At 39.0% G+C, this 22,060-nt stretch overlaps 1 protein-coding gene across 1 annotated transcript in view; it reads right to left on the bottom strand.

Annotated features, from left to right (window-relative positions):
- LOC122810735 (adhesion G protein-coupled receptor E5-like) overlaps nucleotides 1-17,525 on the bottom strand; it is a 236,977-nt gene extending 219,452 nt beyond the window's left edge. Inside the window, exons 1-3 of the mRNA XM_044082298.1 lie at nucleotides 17,410-17,525; nucleotides 15,469-15,761; nucleotides 2,808-3,055 (exon numbers count right to left, since the gene is read on the bottom strand). Coding sequence (XP_043938233.1) covers nucleotides 2,808-3,055; nucleotides 15,469-15,761; nucleotides 17,410-17,525 — 657 coding nt within the window. The remainder of the gene's footprint in view (nucleotides 1-2,807; nucleotides 3,056-15,468; nucleotides 15,762-17,409) is intronic.
- Nucleotides 17,526-22,060: the final 4,535 nt, after the last annotated feature.

Below are 22,060 nucleotides of genomic sequence, written 5' to 3'. Positions count from 1 at the left end.
GTGTTCGGAGAGATCTTCATGTTGTCCAATGTTTTCAGAAAAGCCGAGTGGGATTCCTGACTTTGAGAGGGTGGTCTGTAGGATGCTATAAACTGAAAAGCAGTCTTGCCCACTGTCAGTTGCACATGGATGGTCACTGATACTTTGTGCAATACCACTAACCTGGAGGTGTGGATAACCTTGATAAATATGGAAACTCCCCCTCCTTTTGTGGTTCGGTCCGGGTTTTGGGGCAGAAAAGCATGATATGAGGTATAACCTGGTAGTGCTGGGGTGCTCTCTGGAGCCTTGAACCAGGTTTCTGTCACTGCACAGATATCGATGTTCTCCATACTGAGGAGAGCTTTGAGTGCATGCATCTTGAGGTTAAGACTTCTGGCATTTAGCAGCATTATCCTTAGTTTCTTGTTCCTTGTGCTGTCTATGGAGGTGGGTTTGACTTTTGAGCCTTGCCTAAAAAAGGCACTTTGGGGGTGGCAAGAGCCTTTGCCAATATCCGAAAGCCCAAGGGCGACAGATGCAAGCCGTCCCTAGCGAAGCAACGTGGCTTGTTGAGCATGTCATCCCAGGCTGACAGACACTGGATCCCCTTTGAATGACACCAACATTTTAGCCAATTGTTAAAATCGATCATTTTGTCTTTATACTGTGGCATCATTCTAGGTGAGGGTAAGATGCTGCTCAAGGTCAGGGTCATACCGGCCTGGGCTACATGATCAGAGAGCTCCTCTATGTCTCTTTTCATGTAGTCGAGGGAGGTACGTTTCAGGTCATTCACGCCAGCATGTACAATGACTGAGTCATATTTGTATTTGCTTTGGAGTGACCTGAGTGCTTGTGTTATGTGGCGGATCCTAGCGCCCGACAGGCAGCTCACTGTGACCTTCTCTTTATTCAGCCTGGTGAGCGGGACGTCAGTGTGTCTGACAATAGAGTCACCTATTACAAGAGTATCAAGTGTGTTATTCAGCCTTAAGGGCTGTGACTGCTTGGCACACTGACTTTGTGTGCTATGTGTTGTACGTGTTTTGTTTTGGGGTAGTGTTTGCTTGGATGTCTGCTTTGGAGGTCTCTGTTGCTTAGGTAGATTTTTGTTTAGAGCCTCCGAGTATGTTTTTGTGTTTTGTGTTTTATGTGTTTGGTTCGCTGTTGTGGTGGGACTATGTGATACTGGAATTGTGTTGTGTGAGGTTACCTTCTCCTCCTGACTGGTTACACCAGTTTTGAGATGAGAGAGCTCTGCCTCCAGTTTGGCTATATGGTTGCATCTCTCACATATATTTGAACCTGTTTGGAGGAGGAGAGGGTTGTCCGTGTACATGAGACAGTTGTAACATTGCCTCAAAATTCCCAGATTCACCAGCTGGACTGGAGAGGAAACCATTGACTGACCTTTGGACATGCTAGAGTAATATAGGGAACTGAATTAAAATGGACCAATAGGGGACAAGGTAATCGTAGAGAGTATAAGAGTAAGAAGTGCTTATGGTTTATTAGTGCTAACTTGTAAAATTACTTATTTGGACCAGTGAGGGGCCTTAGAATGAGAATATGGTGTTTAATTTGAGAGATAGAGCAGTTCTAAGGGAAAAAGTGAAGAGCAGACTTTGTGGAGCCAGGAATAGTTTAAACCCAATTAGGCGGCGCTGCTCGATATTGCGCTATGTGCAAAAACGCGCAAAACCGCGCAAAAGAGGGTTTTAAGAGAGGGAGATCAAGGAGTTAGGAATTGACCCAAAATGGCCAATAAAACTACAGTTTCAAGGCAGTAACCACTCCCACAGGGGCAGACAGGCTGCTCAATGTTTATCACTGCCACTGATGAACACAGAGACTTCCCTTTAGCCCAAGCAAACAATGGCCTCCAAGAAACTTACAAACAGTTCAGAACAGCAAATCTGTAACTGAACTTTTTTAAATCTCAGAAAAGTGGGAAAAAAGCAAGATTTTTTTTTTTTGTTTTTTTTAAGGAAAGCAGAGGTTCACAAGTATCAACAAGTTAGAACAGTGCAGTAAATGACCCCACACTTGAGTGCTAGGCCAGAGACAGATAAAATGCAAGTTTTAAGAAAAAAAAAAAACGATTTTAAAAATAAGTGCAGGCAGGAAATTCAGTTATCAGCTCTAGGTTGTGTTCTAAATACAGTTACCAACACAGAAATCAAATTTAACAAGCCAGAAAATGCTCAAAAGTAGGCGGCAATGCAGAAAAACTTAACAAATAATCCGAAGCAAAATACTTAAAATCTCAAAAGTGGCTCCTTTCTTCTCTCAGCATTTTCTCCTCTTGGTGGGTGCTTCACCAACAGCCAACAAGTCCAAAAAGACGCCAAAACCACGAGGCAATCGGGTTTTAAGAGAGAAAGATCAAGGAGTTAGGAATTGACCCAAAATGGCCAATAAAACTACAGTTTCAAGGCAGTAACCACTCCCACAGGGGCAGGCAGGCTGCTCAATGTTTATCACTGCCACTGATGAACACAGAGACTTCCCTTTAGCCCAAGCAAACAATGGCCTCCAAGAAACTTACAAACAGTTCAGAACAGCAAATCTGTAATTGAACTTTTTTAAATGTCAGAAAAGTAGGAAAAAAGCAAGATTTGTTTTTGTTTTTTTAAAGAAAGCAGAGGTTCACAAGTATCAACAAGTTAGAACAGTGCAGTAAATGACCCCACACTTGAGTGCTAGGCCAGAGACAGATAAAATGCAAGTTTTAAGAAAAAAACGATTTTAAAAATAAGTACATTTGTAATCTCTGTTCAGAAAATAACATTCTGTCATATAAAGAATAGATTAACTTGATTTACCTGTAAATATTTAAACGTTATGTTTACTAGATTGGCTAGGTTATGCCTGTTTATATTACTAATGGTTGCACTTATTACTCTGGAGACTAATTCAACATTTTTCAGCTGGTAGTCTTCATCTTCATAGTCTGTATTCATGTAAAGAGCTGTATTTGTTTTATTTTCCTCTTTATATGCTCCTTCACCACTTTCAGGCTGCATGTTAGCTGAAATATCTTCATATGTAATTAGTGCAGCAGCAACGTAATCTGCTATTAAAATAAATTGCCATGTTAATAAAACATTAAAAGTCAAAAGTAATTTACAATGTTTTGTCTTTGTAAGTTTATTGTTGAAATCATTTAACTAGTATGAAATCAAGTGGCTTTCAGCATGCGAGCAGTAATTGTATAATTACATTAGTCATGACAATGGCTTGCAGTATCATAGTCAGTTCAAAATGATAAACACCATATAGATTTATTTTTGGAGCTTTTCCTCTCCCAATCTCCACTGAAAATGGGCCTAAACCAAATGGAAAAATTGATAATAAAACAAGCACAAACAAGCAAATAAATAAAGATAAATCAGTCAAATAAATATTGTCAGATATCTATATGGTTATTAACGCATTACAGTCAGATGATGCCTATAGATGTTTCTGGAGTTACATCCTACTGATGCCTTTAGATGCTAAATATTGCTTGCTCATACTTGCATTAATAATCTCAAAATCATGCTATGCTACATACAAAATGTTAAAATATTTAATCTTAAAGCTTACATAATAACAAACCTAACTACATTGATATTTGACCTTTGTCTAGTGCAAGTAGAGAGCTATTAATTGTTGTTTGTATAATATTTATTTATATTGTCATAAATTTCATGCTCTTAAATATCCCAACAAACAAGAAAAACTGCTTAGCCTCATATGAAAACTCTCAGCTGGATGAAACAAGTGCTGCTAACAGTAAATATAACTTTTGTGGTTTCTGAGATATTGTAAGTTGTTGATAAAATATTACAAATTAATAGTTACTGGGTAGGATTCAATAACATTTACACAACAATTATGAGCATCATGATGTGAATACACTCAAAGCAAAATTTGAAATCAGCAATTCAGGGTAGTGTGCTACCTGGTAGAGCTTCTGCATATTGCAGGCCCTCTCCTCATAACTACAGGAAAAACATATGTACTCACTGGCATGCATGAGCATAGCATCCAGGAACTGGTGGAGGATCCTGGATGCTGATGCCTGTGACACACCCATCATACCCCCAGTTGGTCTTTGAAAGGTACCTGTAGGTAATATTCTAAGGGCAACACATACCCTAGTTTACACTTGGATGGATTTCCCTCAGTTGGATCTGGCTATGAATTGAGGGTGACAGAGCTCTCAGAGTTCTTGTAATGTGTTGCTGTACACCCTGTACTGCTGTACAATCTTCAGGTCATGTAGCATCTGAAAAATTAATCTTGGCCTGATCACTCTTCTCCTTCGCATCCTAGGCCTATTGTCACCAACACCAGCAGCACTGGCTTCAGCCTATAGCAAATATAGATTTAGAAATATTGCAGCAGCCCCTAGCATTGTGTCCAGTTAAAATTTCCTTTTCTGTATTGCAATGGCATTGAGGTATTCAGGAAAAAAAACAGAATGGAGGCTACATGGATGCTTTATAGCTTGTTGAATAGCTCCACAACTGCTTATGCTGTCATTTGCATCTATGAAACACAGACAAAGACAGATGTACTCTATCAATAATCTACACCATTATGAAAAGGCAAACGTGTATCTAGCCAAAGTGATGGTGAGGAGAGTTGTATATGTGTGGAAGACTGCAAAAATGTTTTTTTCTTCAGGATTTATCTGTACAGAGGAGTACTGAACTTCAGCAGGTATGCTCCCATTTTGTCACCTACATACTGCATATCCTGGAATGTATTTAAGAATAGTGTGAAGCAAAGGCTTTTACACTTTTATCTGTATGCATTAGTTAGAAGTGTACTGATGGCATGTGCCTGTTTGTCAAGCCATTTAAGAGGTACCCGTGATTGAAAATACATGAAAATGGAATCCTGTATAAAAAATATGTACAAATGTGTCAAGGACAGGTCCTTTGATAGCACTTTTAACATTTCAAAGAGGTTTTGTTAGCAAAATGTGTCATTTCCCTGTTCTTTTGTGTGTGGGGGGCAAGGATGAGTTACTCTTATGGTACAAACCAGAATGAATTGTTCTATTTGGGGGGGGGGGGCAAAGGTGTCTTAATGTTATAGCATAAACAAGAATGGAATGTTCTTTTGGTGGTGAGCAAAGGTGACTTACTGTTATGGCATAAACAAGAATGGAATGTTCTTTTGGTGGAGAGCAAAGGTGACTTACTGTTATGGCACAAACGAAGATATGTTGCTCTTGTTACTCTCCTTATTTTGCATTCGGCCTGTTGTGAATGTTTCACATCTCTAGCCTGTTTTATGATTCTCCAGTGGGTAATACTGAATGTCTACCTTTTCTGTTTTATCTGGAAACAGGTATTTTGTAGTGATGTGATACTTATGTGTATTATACTTCTGTTGTATTTTAGGACACATACAAGTATATCACTCAAGTATGGCAATTCATGGAAACCCCCCTAAACTGATGATGAAAATCAAGTCATAGTCAATGGGTTTCAGCAACATGGTGCTTTTCTCCTAGAAAGGGGATAGGGAGATATGTCCCATAGCATGTCAATATGCCAGCAGATTGTTCATGATGTCAGTGCTGTCAGTGGCTATGGCAGAACATACGAACAGATGCGGCACAGGGCCACTCTGAGAGATCCAGCCATCACCCAGGAGAGTGCAGTACAGCATGTCTTGGATCTGGGTGTATCACCTTCCAAGACAGCAAGCACATTCCAGGAGGAGCTTCCAGGTAAGCTTTGATATCTCAACAATTGAGTACTATTGTATAGTAAAACAACTGAAATTAATAATTTAATTCTGTATCAATATGTCTTGTTTTGGGTGGAATGAAGATTGTTACAGTTAAAATCTTAGATTGGAGTTGTCAGACACATTCTTTTTCAAAGTACCATCAATGCACATTTACAGCAGTAAATATATTAACCCATGTGTTACTGTTAATTATGATGATGTTGCCCTTATCTCTTGCTTAACTACTTCCTGGACTGTCTGGAGTACAGAGCAGTACATCTTCTGCAGATGGTAAGCCAAATATTTTTATGTCAGTAGTGCTGAGCAATTTAAAGAAATATTGTACTTTGTAATTTTGATTGCAGGCCTTTTGTGTGTGTATTGCTGTACTGTCTGTAATAGTAGCAGCACTGTTAGTTTGTTAGCATATATTGCATAGTAGTAGTGCAGGTATTAATCTATTGCTGTGTTTCATGCTTTTTATCATAGGTGATCGTAAGAGTGAGATGGTGGCCAAACTGAGGCACAGTTGCAGGTACACAGGTTGAATCTGACACAGAGGTTGACATTCAGCCATCCCCTGCATTTCGAATGGACACATCCCATAGTCCTACATCTACCCAGTCCACTGAACCCACAGATATTGAACAGGTGGAGGGCATGGCCATTGATCAGGGAAGTGTAGCTACTGTTATTTCAGTGCCTGTGCCTGGTGCAGGTGTCACTCTAGTGCCACTCAATGTATGTTTAGGGCCATTATGGAGGCATAGGGAAGTTCCCATAGGTGCTCCAGACAAATATTCAGGGCTGTGGATGTGGCACAGTCTGACATGCGTGACTCTCTCTCCATCATGTTGTCAATTCCCTGGATAGGATGAATGTCATGTTGGAATGAGGGGTGTCTATGATCGACCAAGGTGTGTTTGTCATAGAATTAGCAGTGTCTGTGATGGAACGTCTGCTGGGAGGGGAAAGGCATCCTTGTGGGTGGTCAGCTACATCATCTGCTGTCAGTCAAATATGACCAATCATGCTGCCACAGTGGCAGTAGTTCCACTGATCTATCTGCTGTCCATACCCGGATGTGGCAGGCATTGGGGTCATGGTCCTGGGCGTCCCGATGTAGGGACCTCATCCATAAGACATCAATCACGTTCAGGTAGCATCACTGCATCTGACCATGGGCATGAACATGTCAGTGCAACTCCTCCCAGAGCAAGTTCTCATGGTTGGGGACGTCAGTGATGAACTGACAACTCTTCCATGCATGGCTCACACCTGCCTGACAGACTAAGACATAGAGCTAGCAAAGAGTTTGACTGTGATCATTCAGACATTCGCACGCACCCACCAATTTCACCTGGAGGACCCCCTTCAGACACATGCACACACAACAGTTACTGAGTTTGTCTCGCAGGCCATTTGTTGTTCTATTGCAATGTCTGCCTTCTACTCCTTCCTACTGACACACACTCACTGACCTTCTGTGTCAAACTAGGCTTCCTGCTCCTCCACAACACCCTGTGCCAGTGATTGAAACTGTGCCAGATCCCTGTTTTATATCTTTTGGATTCAGGGATACAAAAGCTGTGTCTAATGCTCAGAATGCATAGCTATCTTAGTGCTTAGTATATCTGCAATTGTGGTGTTGAACTGGTCATTGTACCTTTGACTGATATTTCTCTTTGAAAGTTAGACAGTTGATAGCATCCAAATCTGACAACATTATAGTGAATGTTCTTCTAAGGGTGTTGATGTCAGAAACTGAAATGTGTATCATTACTTTCTAACTTCTCTCTTTAATGATTTTCCAGGACAAACTTACGGTGCACATCATAAGTCACACCATCACATGACAGCACTGTAGTCAAACCTCATCAGAACATTAATACAGTATAATGCTCTAAGACACCACAGGGCTTTCTCAGGAAGATAACACAGAGGCTACAAGCCATAGCACAATGTATGTGGATAGATTAAACGTCACGTCACATCACTGTAATATGTCTGGTATAGGATTAGATGATGTTTGCCTGGCCTCCAGGCCAGTATCTGATCATGCCCTGGTGGGATGATTGTATATGTAGACATTTGATACAGCTGATGATGTCACCAATGTCCATTAAGCACATGGTAATAATAATGCTCTACATGCTGTGGTAAAATGTCAAAAAAGAGCACACATGCACACTCAGCTGACTGCAGTGAAAATAGAACCCCTACCTAAGTACATAGACTACAGAACACTGTATGTAGCACAATACTACTGCACAAGTCTGACTTTTGTAAGACTACAGCTAAACTTGTAGTACTTGGCAACAGTGGCCCATGTATGTGAGAAGATTTTGGCAGGCCTACATAGCTTTAAAACTTCAGAGGTTCATACAAGGCTATTACCATAATGGCACTAGGTTCATAGGAGGTTACTAGGCTAATAACCCTAGGGCTTTGTCAAGCCTACCCAAGTTATACCATTTTTCTCTTATAGACCAAGATAGGTAGCTCAAATCTGCAAATCCATAATCCGTACTGGCTGACCCTATCTAAAAGTGACCTAGGTGAAACCCATGAGGAAAATCTATGCTTTTCCATCCAATTATCTCAGTCATGCTTAAATAGGGTCACTGAGGATCTCAGTTTCATGTGAACTGTGAGTTTCTTCCATAGGATTTGCAATCTCTGGGAGACATATCTGACTCTCCAGCATGTCCTGTTAATGTTGCAGACTAGGTTAAGGTCCCTAGAGTGAGTGAATCTTGTCCCATGGAATTTGCAGAGGTGCAGTGCAACATTTCTATTAAGGCAGGGTTCTATACTGCTCTGTAGCCAAGCCACAAGTCACCTCTCAGCAGTCTATACAATACGGAATTCAGTGGCAGGGCCTTCAGTCTGTCCATGTAGTAGGTAATGTGTTGGAAGTCCTTGGATTTTCTTATTGAGAAACCTCTGAGGTCTCCCCAGCTGCCGCAAGCATCTGGTGATGTACATGCAAAAGGGAGCATTGCACTCTATTATTGATCTGATGAGGGAAGAGTGCAGTGGAGTTATAACATCCTCAGTATTAGATGCTATACCCTCACTTATGAGGTGTGCAACATAAAGGGTCTTCATTACCACTGTGGACACATGATGATGAAAGGTGAGGTTATCATCAACCTGCATTCCCAAATCTCTTACCATTGGGTAAGAACATAGAGGGGTATTATTGATAGTGTAATTTTTATAGACTTCTCCTTTGCCAAAAGGGATAATAGTGCATTATTTTGGGTTAACTTTAAGTATTTCACTTTGGCAATGAGCATTAATGCATGTACGCACATTTTTTGTACTATGTTGACATCATCTGCAGATTCAGTTTGCAGTCATCAGCAAACTTGTTGAGCCACAGACCTTCTTTTTTTTGCCTGATTTTCTGAGGAATACATCCCAGACAGTAAGGTGGGACACCACTGGTAACAGGTCTGCTGGTAGAGGTGGAATCCCCACCTATGACTGTATGCGTCCTATTGGTAAGACAGTTGGCTACCCATCTAATGATGTATGGGTTAATCCCTAGATTGATGCCTCAGTGGGGAATTGTGTCAAAGCCCTTGAGCAAGTTGAGATAGGCAGTATGTACCTTCTTCCAGGTCTTTGCTGACACCCTTGAAGAATTCCACTAGGTTTAACAGGCATCATCTGTCCTTGATGAAACTAAAGTGGGTTGGGTGAAGAGTTTGAAGGTCACCAATGACCTTGTTGATAATGGCCAAGGTGATTCTCTCCATGGCCTTACAGACAAGGCTGGTCAGGCTTATAGGTGTATAATTCCTTGGGTCTGTTGAGGGACCTTCTCTGTGCAATTGTATTACAATTGCTGTTTTCTCCTCTTTTGGGAAACTTGGGAAACAGCCAGGACTGTGGTTGAAGAGAGTACCCAGTGGTCCTGCTAACTCTTGCTTTAGACTATTTAGTAAGCAGCCTGGGATGTTACTCGGTCCCATAGAGACTGTGTTTTTGACATTCACTTGTGTGTTTATGACTGGTTATTTGGAGATAATAGGTACAGAACTGTTTACAGGTATGCTGTGTGGTATGATCAGTGGAGACAGGGGTATGAAATTGTTGCCAAGCCTGTCTGCTAACAGGTGGGCTATGTCCTCAGGTACAGTATGAGTGGTACTGTCCACTCTGAATTTGGTGCAAAGCCAGGCCTTCCCTTTTATATATTAGAGATATAGCTAAAGAATGCCTTGTGATTATCCTTAGCTATGGATGCTAATTTTGATATGTATATATAAAGAGCATTTGTGTATACCTCCATATAGGAGTCTTTACTGTCAGTGGTGGCATTATGTTTGAAACTATATATGCCATCACTTGAGAGGCTATTGTTTGCTTTGCAGAGATTTATCCAACTTTTGGATCCTGAAGGGGGTTAGGTACAATCGTTACATTGAATGTGACTAATTTATGGTCAGATCTTACCTGGGAGGATCTAACTCATGGGGTAGTGCAGTGATTTACCACGTCAGTGAGTAATAGGTCAAGGCCATTTGAGCCCCTTATTTGGGGCATACATTAACTCTTCCAGAGCATTCATGTTTACAAAGTACAGGAGCCTTAGGACAAGCGTGTTTGAGCTCTTAAATGTATCCCAATCGATAGAAGAAGAGTTAAAGTTACCCATGCCTAGGGTGTTTGGCTGTATTATGAGTTACTCAAGTATATCCAGGAAGGCACTGTGTGGTTTTCATGGTTCATGTTGATGGACCTGCAGGTAACAATGTTGTGGGGGGGGGGGTTCTCCTACAGTTACTTGGACTTGTTTTAATTCTCACCTAGAATGATGCAACGGTATAAACAAAATAATATCAATTTGAATAATTGGCTTATTTTTTGGTGTCATTCAAAGGGAATCCAGTTTCTGTCAGCCTGGGAAGACACGGTTGACAAACCTCACTGCTTTGCCAGAGACACTTTGCACCTGGCACCACTAGGCTTTTGGTTGCTGGCAAAGGGTCTTGCCTCCACCACAATGCCTTTTTTAGGCAAGGTTTCAAAAACAAACTTACTGATGTGAAAATTGCCATTCAGTACAAAATAAGGGTTATGCTGCTAAATGCTAGGAGCTCAAATCAAAAACTGCACACCCTAGAAGTACTTCTATCACTGGAGGAAGCAGATGTCTCTGAAGTCACTGAAACCTGGTTCAAGGCCTCAGAGAGTACCCCGGCCTTGCAAGGCTATAATGCCTTACACACCTTTAGACCACAAAATGAATGTATGAGCCTGCTTAAACTACTATGGTCTGTAGTCTGTGCACCTTAGATAGGTAGGGGGTTCTATTCTAACTCTAGTTACCTGGGGGGGGGGTCATGTGTGAGCTGCTGCTTAACATTACAGACAGACATTTACACCAGCATGTAGATCACTGTTATTACCATATTCCCTCACCAGACACTGCTGATGTCATCAGCTCTAAAGTGTTGTCTGACACACTCTAAGTTACACTTCACCTGTGGATTTTGCTTAAAATACTGTAGTCTGTAGTCTGTGTACTTAGATAGGTAGAGGGTCTAGTCTCACTGCAGTCAATGGGGGGGGGGGGCAGATGTAAGCTGTTGCTTGACATTACAGAAAACATTTTACACTAGCGACACTGCCATCTTGTCCCCAACAGACACTGCTGATGTCATCAGCTATATTACATTTTGGATATGCAGTTCTCCCACCAGGCAGGGTCAGAGACTGTTCTGGTGGCCAGGCAGAGGTCATGTCATCTTATACAATAAAGTTTACAGTGACATGGCTTTTAATCTATCCACATACATCAATGCATGGTGTGTAGGCCCTGTGTTATCTTGCTGCGAAAGCCCTGTGGTCTCTCCAGCTGCTATATGTGTCTGGTGAGGTACATGTAAAAAAGAGCATTAGACTGTATTAGTACTGTAATGTAGTTTGACTACAGTGCTGTCATACAATCCTAAGATGCCAATATGATGGCATAATGTATGATGTGAGCAACAAAGGTTTTCAATAGCAGTTTGAATACTTGGTGGTCAGTTCAGATTGCTAGCTAAATGTGTTCACAGTGCTTGCATCACTTGGTTTCTTCATAGCAGGACTGTTGTCAATGCTGTGAGTAACCTGGAACTTCACTTTTCAAATGGATAAACACACATTTCTGCATTTATTTGTAGATTGTGTGCATTTGTCACCATTCAGTTCTGTGTTAGCTCCTCTTATACTATGTTATTACTATTGGTGGACTCACACAGTATACAAGAATCAGCAAACTTGGTAAGTCAAAGGACATATAGTGTATACTGATCTTATGAGAAATGCAGTTCAAACAGTGAAAGGCCAAGCACAGATCCCTGGGGTTTGCTAATGGTTACAGGTCTCTTGATACAGGTTGATTCACCAATTGTCACATGATATGCTCTGTCAGTGAGCCAGCTGTTCACCCATCAACTGACGTAAGGTTTACTCCCAAGCTTGGGGATTTTCTCAATGATACCTGCATGTGTGATTGTGTCAAAACCCTAGACCATATCACAATATGCAGTATGTACTGTCTTACCTTCCTCCAGACCTATCACAATGATCAATGTACTGTGACAACATCACAGATCACCTATTGCATGACCCAGCACATACACCTTCCTGCTATGGTGGTTCAACACACCCTCCACATGGCCTATGTTCCCTTACAAGGGTGTACATTAACATGCATCCATCTGTGTTGGAGGAACAGCACGTAATGCATGCATGTATAGAGACAGTCTGATTCTCCTCAACTATGGACTAGACCAACATGTCATCATGGACCTTTTCTACATGCATACTAGTAATATACTAGGTGTATGCAACAGACCTGTGTGAGTTTTCAGTGCTACATCCGGTCCATTAAATCTGATAGATGTCCTTAAAGAAGTCATCAAGGGCATGCATGATGACAACAGTATCATCTTGTGGAACTTGAACAGATGTAGGCATTTGCCAAAATTCACATCTTGGTATTCAATCAACACAGTCACATAAGGCCATATACATCTATATCACCAAATGGTTAGACCAGTGTATGACATATGTGGCAACTCATTATGTTGAAATGTGTGATGTGACATATATCTCAGGTCCAGTGATCAGGTCAGTACATTGGAGTGTCTGCTAGGCCCTTGGCTGCCCCTTAAATGATGGACATCACAGAGGACATACACATGCTGTGTCCAAACAGCTGCCTGAAGGATTACAGCTTGTGGCCAATCATTGACTCCAACTGTGATATTAGTATAATACACACAATATCAACACATTCCAGAGACTGCTTCCACAGTCATGACAACACCTGCATTGATGAGGCACATGAACGGATGTGTTTTATCAAAAAACAGACACAACACCCAAGTATAATGTAGAAATCACACTCTATAATCAGACTAATAGGTATGTAACCTGTGTCCTGGGGTATAGGATAAGTGGTATATCCACCAGCATGTGGTCACAGTGCTGACTACTCCCTTAACTGTAGTAGTAGTAGTGGGTAGGTGAAGGAAATGCACATCAGAGGGCATACCAACATCATGCTTCCCAGCCTTCATCACACCAATAACTGAGTACAATGCACCCTTCCCTATGTACCTCCCTACACATGTTCCAGTGATGTGTAACTGACGTGTACCAGCTTTGTCACAGTGCACTTTCACACAGCTTATTATCCATACCTAGGTGTTCTTTCTGTGGAATATACTTGACTGTCTGATGGTGCGGAACACTAATCAAGTTGTTACATCAAATGCACAATTGCTACCTATTCACCTTATGCACACACTGCATACATAGGTGTTTGACAACATTAATGGAATGTATATCATTTGTGACAGTGTGACTTGTGCCATAGATATATGCCATGCACACAAGGCAGCTAGCCTGTAGTTCCCATTCTGTCACATACAGGTATAAGAATGTCCCTCCTAACACCTCCTGCAGATATTACAGTACCTGGACAGTGTGTGTGTGTGTGTGTGTGTGTGTGTGTGTGTGTGTGTGTGTGTGTGTGTGTGTGGTTATGCTCAAGAGTGTGGATGTGGCATGCTAGTTGCCTGGTGTGCAGGCTCATCTATTATCACTCCATATCACATATGTTATGTCAGAGGCATGGGATTAATGGTGGTATTATGTAGATATTGCTTATTATTGTAGCTGGCTCTTGTAAAGTTTGCCGTGATCCTTTACCTTTGGCCACCAAGCTGGAGACCTCTGCTGAGAGTACACTCATATTCAGGTATATCAGTCTGCACAGCTTCCCAATTTGCACCCTACCTCAATTGTATGTCAAACCCCTGATAGTTGTCCTCTGCATTATTCATGTAAGGATGCTTATCTCACACATGCATCCTCTACATTGTTATGTCACTTTGTGTGACAGTCACAGACAACACATTTTCACTGTACAGTCCATACTGTATCATATAGATATGCGCTTGTACTGGTGTTACAACTAGCTTCCATTGACATGACCTCCTCTGCTGTACATGCGGGAGTTTCACCTATACTCATTCCCTGTGTTCATTCCTACAATCTGTGCATCCCTATTTTATACACACACTGTCCCTGAGTGACCATTTTAGTTGGCAGTCCCATGTCCTGTTACAGATCACTAACATAGTTTCAGTACAGAATGGCAGGAATTGGGATATCACAATACTCTGCACTGTAGTACACTGTCCTGTACTGTGTTTGGACCATATACTTTGCATTCATACCTCTCAAATGTCCAGTTATTCCCAGAATATCCAGATGTTTTCCTTATGGAATATATGACTTTCTGCCATATCACTGAGATGATCTCTGTACTGCTGTGACTTAATATTACAGACTAGTTAGCAAAAAGTAGCACAGCAAAAGCAAATAACTGTCAGAAAACAGAATAAAAAATAAATTGCAGAATCTGTAGGATTACTGGCATTTTATTAACAAGACAGTGACTTCAGTTAGCGCTTTCATCTCCCTTCATTCTCAGAGACTTCTTCAGACTAAAATTCATTGTTCATTAAATACATTAAACACCCATTCTTGGGACCCATTACCCAACAACATCTAATCTAAGTTAAGAAGCCTAGTCACATAATAAAATAGGCTAAATTAAAGAGAAATAAAACTGCTAAAAAAATTCTAAAAAAGTCAGTGTTTTAACCCTTTTCTAATTACATAACCAATTCCTCTCTATTATTGAGACCAGGGAAAAGCATGCATTTAGTTTAACTTGCCAACAGTACTCTAGCCATCCCAGTTCTTCCTCTATGTTGATAATATTCTTGGTGTTACTCAATGCTTTTAATACTAAACATTTAAAGTTAACTTTGCATTTACTTTCTTTATAGTGTTTACACATAGCATTTTTTTCATCCATTGGCAATAGCATACTTATGCTCATAAATTCTTCTGTTGAATTCCCTGGTAGTTCTTCCCACATAAAAAGCATGACAATCCATGCACATTAATAAATAAACTATATTTTTACTCTTACATGAAAAGCTTCCTGGTATTCTGACTACATAGTTTCCCCACTTCAATTTCACTAGAGTCAGTATACAAATAATTGCACGTTACAGTTGAAACACGTATTCATTCTTTTATTTACCTTCAACTTGTATTTTTCTATTTAGTTTACTCTGAAAGAAATCTTTATATTTTTAGCTATCCTTTGTACAAACCTGGGCCCTGCTCCTATCTTTTTAATAATTTCATTATTAGATTTGAAAATACCCCAATTTCTACTAATACGTTTTATAGCTTTAGTGTCAACATTATTTTGCACTGCTAGTGATGTCTTATGCTCATATTCTCTTTGTTTTGTACTGTCACATTTAGATAGTTTTCTTTCATCTATTTCTTTCTCTAACAACTTATTCATATCCTTGTTAAGATACCCTCTGCATTCCATTCTTTTACAGAAATTTTCAGCTTCTTGTATGGAAACATTATCATCTTTAGTAATATTGCTTATCCTTTTTAACTGGCTCTTAACAATGTTAGATTTTGTTTTCTTGGGATGGAGACTAGAATAATGTAAGTACATGTTCTGAAAATCTTTCTTATAAATCTTAGATATCAACCTATTGTATTCCTTATAAATAGTAAAATCTAAATAGTTAATTCTGTGCATGTCATAATTATGAGTAAATTTAAGATATGAACATACATTATTAATATATTTCAAGAAATCATTCAAGATAGCAATAGGCCCTCTCCAAATTAAAAAGACAAGCAAACAATCTTTAATATATATTCATTATATTCACTACTGATGATGTTAGCTGTCTCCCAACCATGCATAAATACATTTACATAACTGGGAGTTAAAGATGCTCCCATAGCCACTCAGTTGATTTGAATATACAATTGTTCATGTAACTCCAAATAGTTGTAACTTAATACCAGGTCAATCATTTCCATAAGCAATCGTACCATATCAGAAGTGAACATTCTATATCTTAAAAGTTCAGTTCTGACTGTTTCCATACAATCTATATTAGGAATCATAGTATAGAGGGAATTAATATCCAATGTAACTAACACATCAGTTTCATTCACAACTACAGTCTCAGCTTTACTCAGAAAGTCAAAGCTGTCTCTTATATAGGTAATATTTTAGGTACCACTTTTTGTAACACTTTGTCCACAAAAACAGACAGCCCTTCAGTCTTAATTTTAGCACTTGCAACAATAGGCCTTAGCGGGGGGGGGGGGGGTCTTCTAAGTTTTTGTGGATCTTTGGTATACCAAAGATCCTACTTACTTTTGGGTTAGTATTAGTTAGATTCTTTCTTGTTTTTTCTTCTATTCTGCAAGTGCAGAACCATTCTTCTATACAAGAATCTATAAGAGCATATCCCTTTTTTACATCTGAAAATGATACTTTTTTATAGAATTTTTTGTCTTTTAACAACTCTCATTTTATACTCATATTCTCCCCTATCTAGTACTACCAAAGATCCCCCTTTATCAGCCTTAAATATCAGTACTTCTTCATTTTTATATAATTTCTCAAAACATTCTTTCTCATTTTTAGTTACGTTGCAATACTTATTATATCCAGCTCTATTGGCCAATGTTTCAACTATTTGTGCCTCACATACGTTTAAAAACATTTCTAACTCCTTACATAATGGTGCGTTAAAGCAACTGGGCTTATAAAATTCACTTTTTACTTCATTGTGTTTGTTAAACATTATGTCAGAATTACGGCTTCTAACATAGTCTCTTAGTTCATTTACAGCAACTAATTTGTCTGCTCTCTGAGCTGGAACAAAATTCCAGCCTTTGGTTAGTACACAGCATTCCTCTGTAGATAATTCATAATTAGAGTGGTTAACTATTTTAAAGTTTACAGTACCTATGTCATCCTTGGTTAATTCATTTTTTTTCTAATTTTTCTTGTTGTGATTCACTTGCGCATATCCGTTTTTTTGATTGCTCGTTGTAATTTTTGAACCTTCCATTTCTGTTGCTTGCTGTTACTTGAGCCCATGTTCTCTCCTGGTTATTAACCCTCTGATATACTTCGACCACTTGGCATTCATTGTTATGTTGGGTAACTATTTCCGTAGTGTGAGCTGAGTTGGTGCAGGCATTCTCCCCCTTCACTTTAGGTCTGACTACTTGTTCAGCATTTTTTGTTGCTGAAACATGTTGCATCTCACTCACTTTTGCTGTCTCATTTGAGCTCGTTGAACCCTGATTTTCAAGTTTACTAGGTAGTCACTCGACCTTCTTAGTGAATTTGCTTCCTCCTCACTTCTTAGAGTAGCGTCTTCCGTCATCATGCTAGCTCTATTCGCACTGTGCAGTTTCAACCCATATGCTGAGGCCACGCCCCCTACACAGTCATTCTTGTCTCTCAAGAATTTTTTGACTTTTCTTTGGCTTAAAGTATCATTGAGTTTGATTAAATTATCTTGAATTAAGTACATTTTGCTGGCAAAACTATCATTAGAAGTCACTTCTTTAAGTCTTGCATAGTTCATTTTCAGGTTTTAAGTAATAGACTCAAGTTTAGCATTATTTAACTCACATAATACTTCCATGTATTGTAGACCGGCTCTTTGATTTATCTCGAGCCATTTATCTACCAGATTTTTGGGTAGATCATTGCCAGCAGGCAATTTAATTACTTTAAGTCCATTTGGGACCTGCTGATTCAGTAAGCAATTTTCAAAAAAATGTGCTGTCCCATTGCAAGCATTTGAGTGACAGAAGATCAAGGTTTTTAAACAGTTCATCATGGTTAACCACTATATTCATAGGCACTGTTACTCTATTGTTGTTGGTATTGAATGGATTAAAAGGTGTAGCAACACATCCCTTCAAAATATCTTCACTTGAATTTCCATTCAGGCTCACCCTCCTTTGGCACCTGGGTAAAACACTGCTAGTACCTTCAGGATTAACTATAAATGACCCAGTGGGTGTGTCATTCAGCATACACCCAGCTGGTAGAGCCGTGAAGCTAGTTCCTGGGAGGGCTCGGTTCTACAGATACAAACTGCAACTTCTAAAAAATTAGCAAAACCCAGCACAGCAAAAGCAAATAACTGTCACAAAACAGAATAAACAATAAACTGCAGTATCTGTAGGATTACCGGCACTTTATTAACAAGACAATGACTTCAGTTAGCACTTTTGTCTCCCTCCACTCTCAGAGACTTCTTCATTGTTCATTACATACATTAAATACCCATTCTTGGGATACATCACCCAACAACATCCAATCTAAGTTAAGAAGCCTAGTCACATGATAAAGTAGGATAAATTAAAGAGAAATAAAACTTCTACAAAAATTCTAAAAAAGTCAGTGTTTTAACCCTTTTCTTTTTAAGTACATAACAAATTCCTCTCTGTTATTGAGACCAGGGAAAAAATATGCATTTAGTTTAACTTGCCAACAGTACTAAAGCCAACAAATTCCTCTCTATTATTGAGACCAGGGGAAAACAACATGCATTTAGTTTAACTTACCAACACTACTCTAGCCATCCCAGTTCTTCCTCTAAGATTTTAATATTATATATTTTTTAGAATTTTTGTAGAAGTTGTTTGTCTCTTTAATTTAGCCTATTTTATCATGTGCCTAGGCTTCTTAACTTAGATTGGATGTTGTTGGGTGATGTATCCCAAGAATGGGTATTTAATGTATGTAATGAACAATTGAAATTGAGAGGGGTCATTGGTCCTTGGCAAATCCAGCTTAATCTCTGAGTTCATCTAACCCCAGGTCTATAACAGTTAGATTTATTTCCTCACAAGACAAGGACTTAGTACTGAAATCAGCTTGGACTAATTTCCCTATCAAGATGGGTGAAAAAGTTATTCTTTTTGACAATGACTACACCTCTACAGTCATATCCAGAAGAAATGAGTGTGTTCCTCTAATTAAGTCCTTGAAAAAAGCCAGTATTAAAGCTCAAATTCTGTTTCCTGCAAGAATAAAAACCACCTTGCCAGAAGGAGTGAAGATCTTTGATTCCCTCTGTGAAGACTGGGTAGAGATGGGTGAAGGTTGCGAGCCTAGCCAAATAGAATTTGATACATAATTCTGGCATTTGTAAATATAAATGTAAAATACAGACTTGTTTCTTAAATGAAAGAAAACACTGTAAAATGTTGAACTTCAAGATTGTAGCAACATTGCCATCTGCTGTAAGGAAAACTAAATCAAGCATTTCTAATATTTCTTTTGAAATTAAAATAATTTCATCAGTGTCTTTGATGTTTTAAAATTTGGCTCTGGTCCAGCTAGATGAAGGCTTCCTGTCTATTGTTTTAAGGCTAAAGTTAATGACCGGAATTTACATGTGGAATATCCTTTATTGCTCTAAGTGTAAAAAAATGTAAATACAGTTTCTGTATGGCCTGGGAACCAGAAAGGTGTAAAAGATGATGTAATGTTTAGCAGAACTGCAGTTTCAATTTAAACAGTGAGAACCAGAGATTATGGAACATTTTTGTCTTGATATCCAACCTACAGCACTGCCTGTTGTCTTAAGTAAGTTATCTTAGAAGTGTGTTTTCTTGTAGAAATATCTAGGACTATAAATATTAGACTAACCACCAGATTTACTACTCTGCCATGTAGGATTAAACTAGTCCTGCATGTAAGCGGCAGTTTAAGAGGAGGACGGCAGTGCGCCATGCATATTGACGAAGGCGTGCTGCCTGAGCTCCAAATCCTACAATGAGCGTGGACGAGTGCAGGGGACATGTCTGAGAGCAGAGCTCCCAGAATAAACATACCCCTACAAGGTAGAACAGACGCCAAATAGCGAATGTCCGAACTTTTTATTTAAAACTTTGTTTTAAATAAAAAGTTCGGACATTCGCTATTTGGCGTCTTTACAGCAGTTTATTTATATATCCATTTGCTGCTTTATTTTGCTGTTATATTCTGTGTGGGACATTCACTTTTTGGCGTCTCTACAGCAATTTATTTATACATCCATTTGCTGCTTTATTTTGTTGCTACATTTTGTGTGAGACATTGTGTATATGCCTTGGTTGTCCCGTGGATGCACTATATAGCTTTGACTGTTACATTTATAATTGCAACGGCCTCAACGGGATGTTTATTCTTGGAGAGCTACAAGTCTATATATTTATTTATATATATTTATATATATATATGTATATATATATATATATATATATATATATATATATATACACACACACATATATATATATATATATATATATATATATATATATATATATATATATATATATATATATATATATATATATATATATATATATATATATATATATATATATATATATACATATACAAATAAAGCAGCACAGCAATAGTGTAGTGGTTAGAGCATCTGCCTAATGAACAGACATGCCCGGTTCGAGTCCCACTGCAGCACATATCATTTTCTATGTAAAAACTGTATATGAACATATATTTACATCTTTTTGCCATATAACCTACATAATAACATTTAAATGTGAAGTGGAGTACTGTATGAAATGCACATGTGAAGTGTCAGTGTCATAATGAATAAGGAACTAGTAAGCAGGTTTAAGCACAAATAAGCAGTAGTAAGCGTGTCTAAGTGCCTTTGCACGGGGGTAAGCATTGCCTACACAGATTAAGCAAAGTAGAAGCTAACTGAGTATAAGAAACTGTAACCGGAGATTAGCAGTGCTTACCGTTGCGCAAACCCACACATACCCGCTTACAAATGCTTTAAAGTGCCTTAATCACTCTGGATCCAATGGCCCATGTTCTGCCCAGCAACAAAATAAACTGCCTCTCCAAGGCTCAAACTTAGGGCCCTGTACACTATAGCCACAGTAGTTAACCACTAAGCCATCACAGCAATAGATATGTATGAGGTATTAGCAAACTAATTCTCACCACATGCAAATCAAACCAAACATGTGAACTGAATCTATGTACAGTGTGAAGTGGTATAACCTGCTACATAACATAAATATGTGAACTGGAGTACTGCAGTAAGGCCAGATGTGAGGTGTTATTGCAATAAAGTGTTAAAGTTCCCAGGACCCCATACATTGTACGTACAAATGAATCAAGGATACAAGACACATATATAACATGTAATGAAGAAGACATCAATGCCAAAAGGCAAATATCATGCAAATTGAATATTAAGCACCACTATGAATTGCACAGCACTGCTACTCATACTACTGGTAGGATACTATCAGTGAGAGAAACGGTGTCAACCTGCAAAGTCTAATCTTAAACAAATGCATGTTCGTCCCTAGCAGGACGACCCCAAAAATTCTGCTAAAAAGGGTCCTCAGTGTAGCATACCATGCCTTACAGGTAAGCAAAGAAGAATGTGTATGTTTGTGGACTGAATGTGTGGGAACCCTGAAGATCCATGGGGTGAGACAGCTTACATGATGGGTCCTGAGAAGTGGACACTGAGCAATGCATAGTGGTGTGGTGAGATTTGGATGGAACCTGTAGGAAGGATGATTGATGTGGAGGAGGGAGGGGGTGGAGGAAATGATGGGTAAGACATGGGCTGAGGCATGCTGGGGTTGAACAGACCCATTCTAATAAGACCGGCCCATGGATGTAAGTGAGAAAGGAGGGGGGGAACAGGAAGGTAACTGAGACATACCATTTCCCATGGCAAAGCATGGTATGAGTAATATGTATGTTGCATAACCCATGGAATAACATATATATGTATATATATATATATATATATATATATATATATATATATATATATATATATATATAAAAAACTGGAGTACAGCTGCCACAAAAGAACATATATATATATATATATATATATATTTATATATATAATAC

The sequence above is a fragment of the Protopterus annectens genome, chromosome 9.part0, assembly GCF_019279795.1.
Source record: "Protopterus annectens isolate FY-2018-M chromosome 9.part0, PAN1.0, whole genome shotgun sequence".
Taxonomy (NCBI): Eukaryota; Metazoa; Chordata; order Ceratodontiformes; family Protopteridae; genus Protopterus; species Protopterus annectens.
Note: the sequence above shows the minus strand (reverse complement) of the source record. Positions and strands in the feature narration are given on the sequence as shown.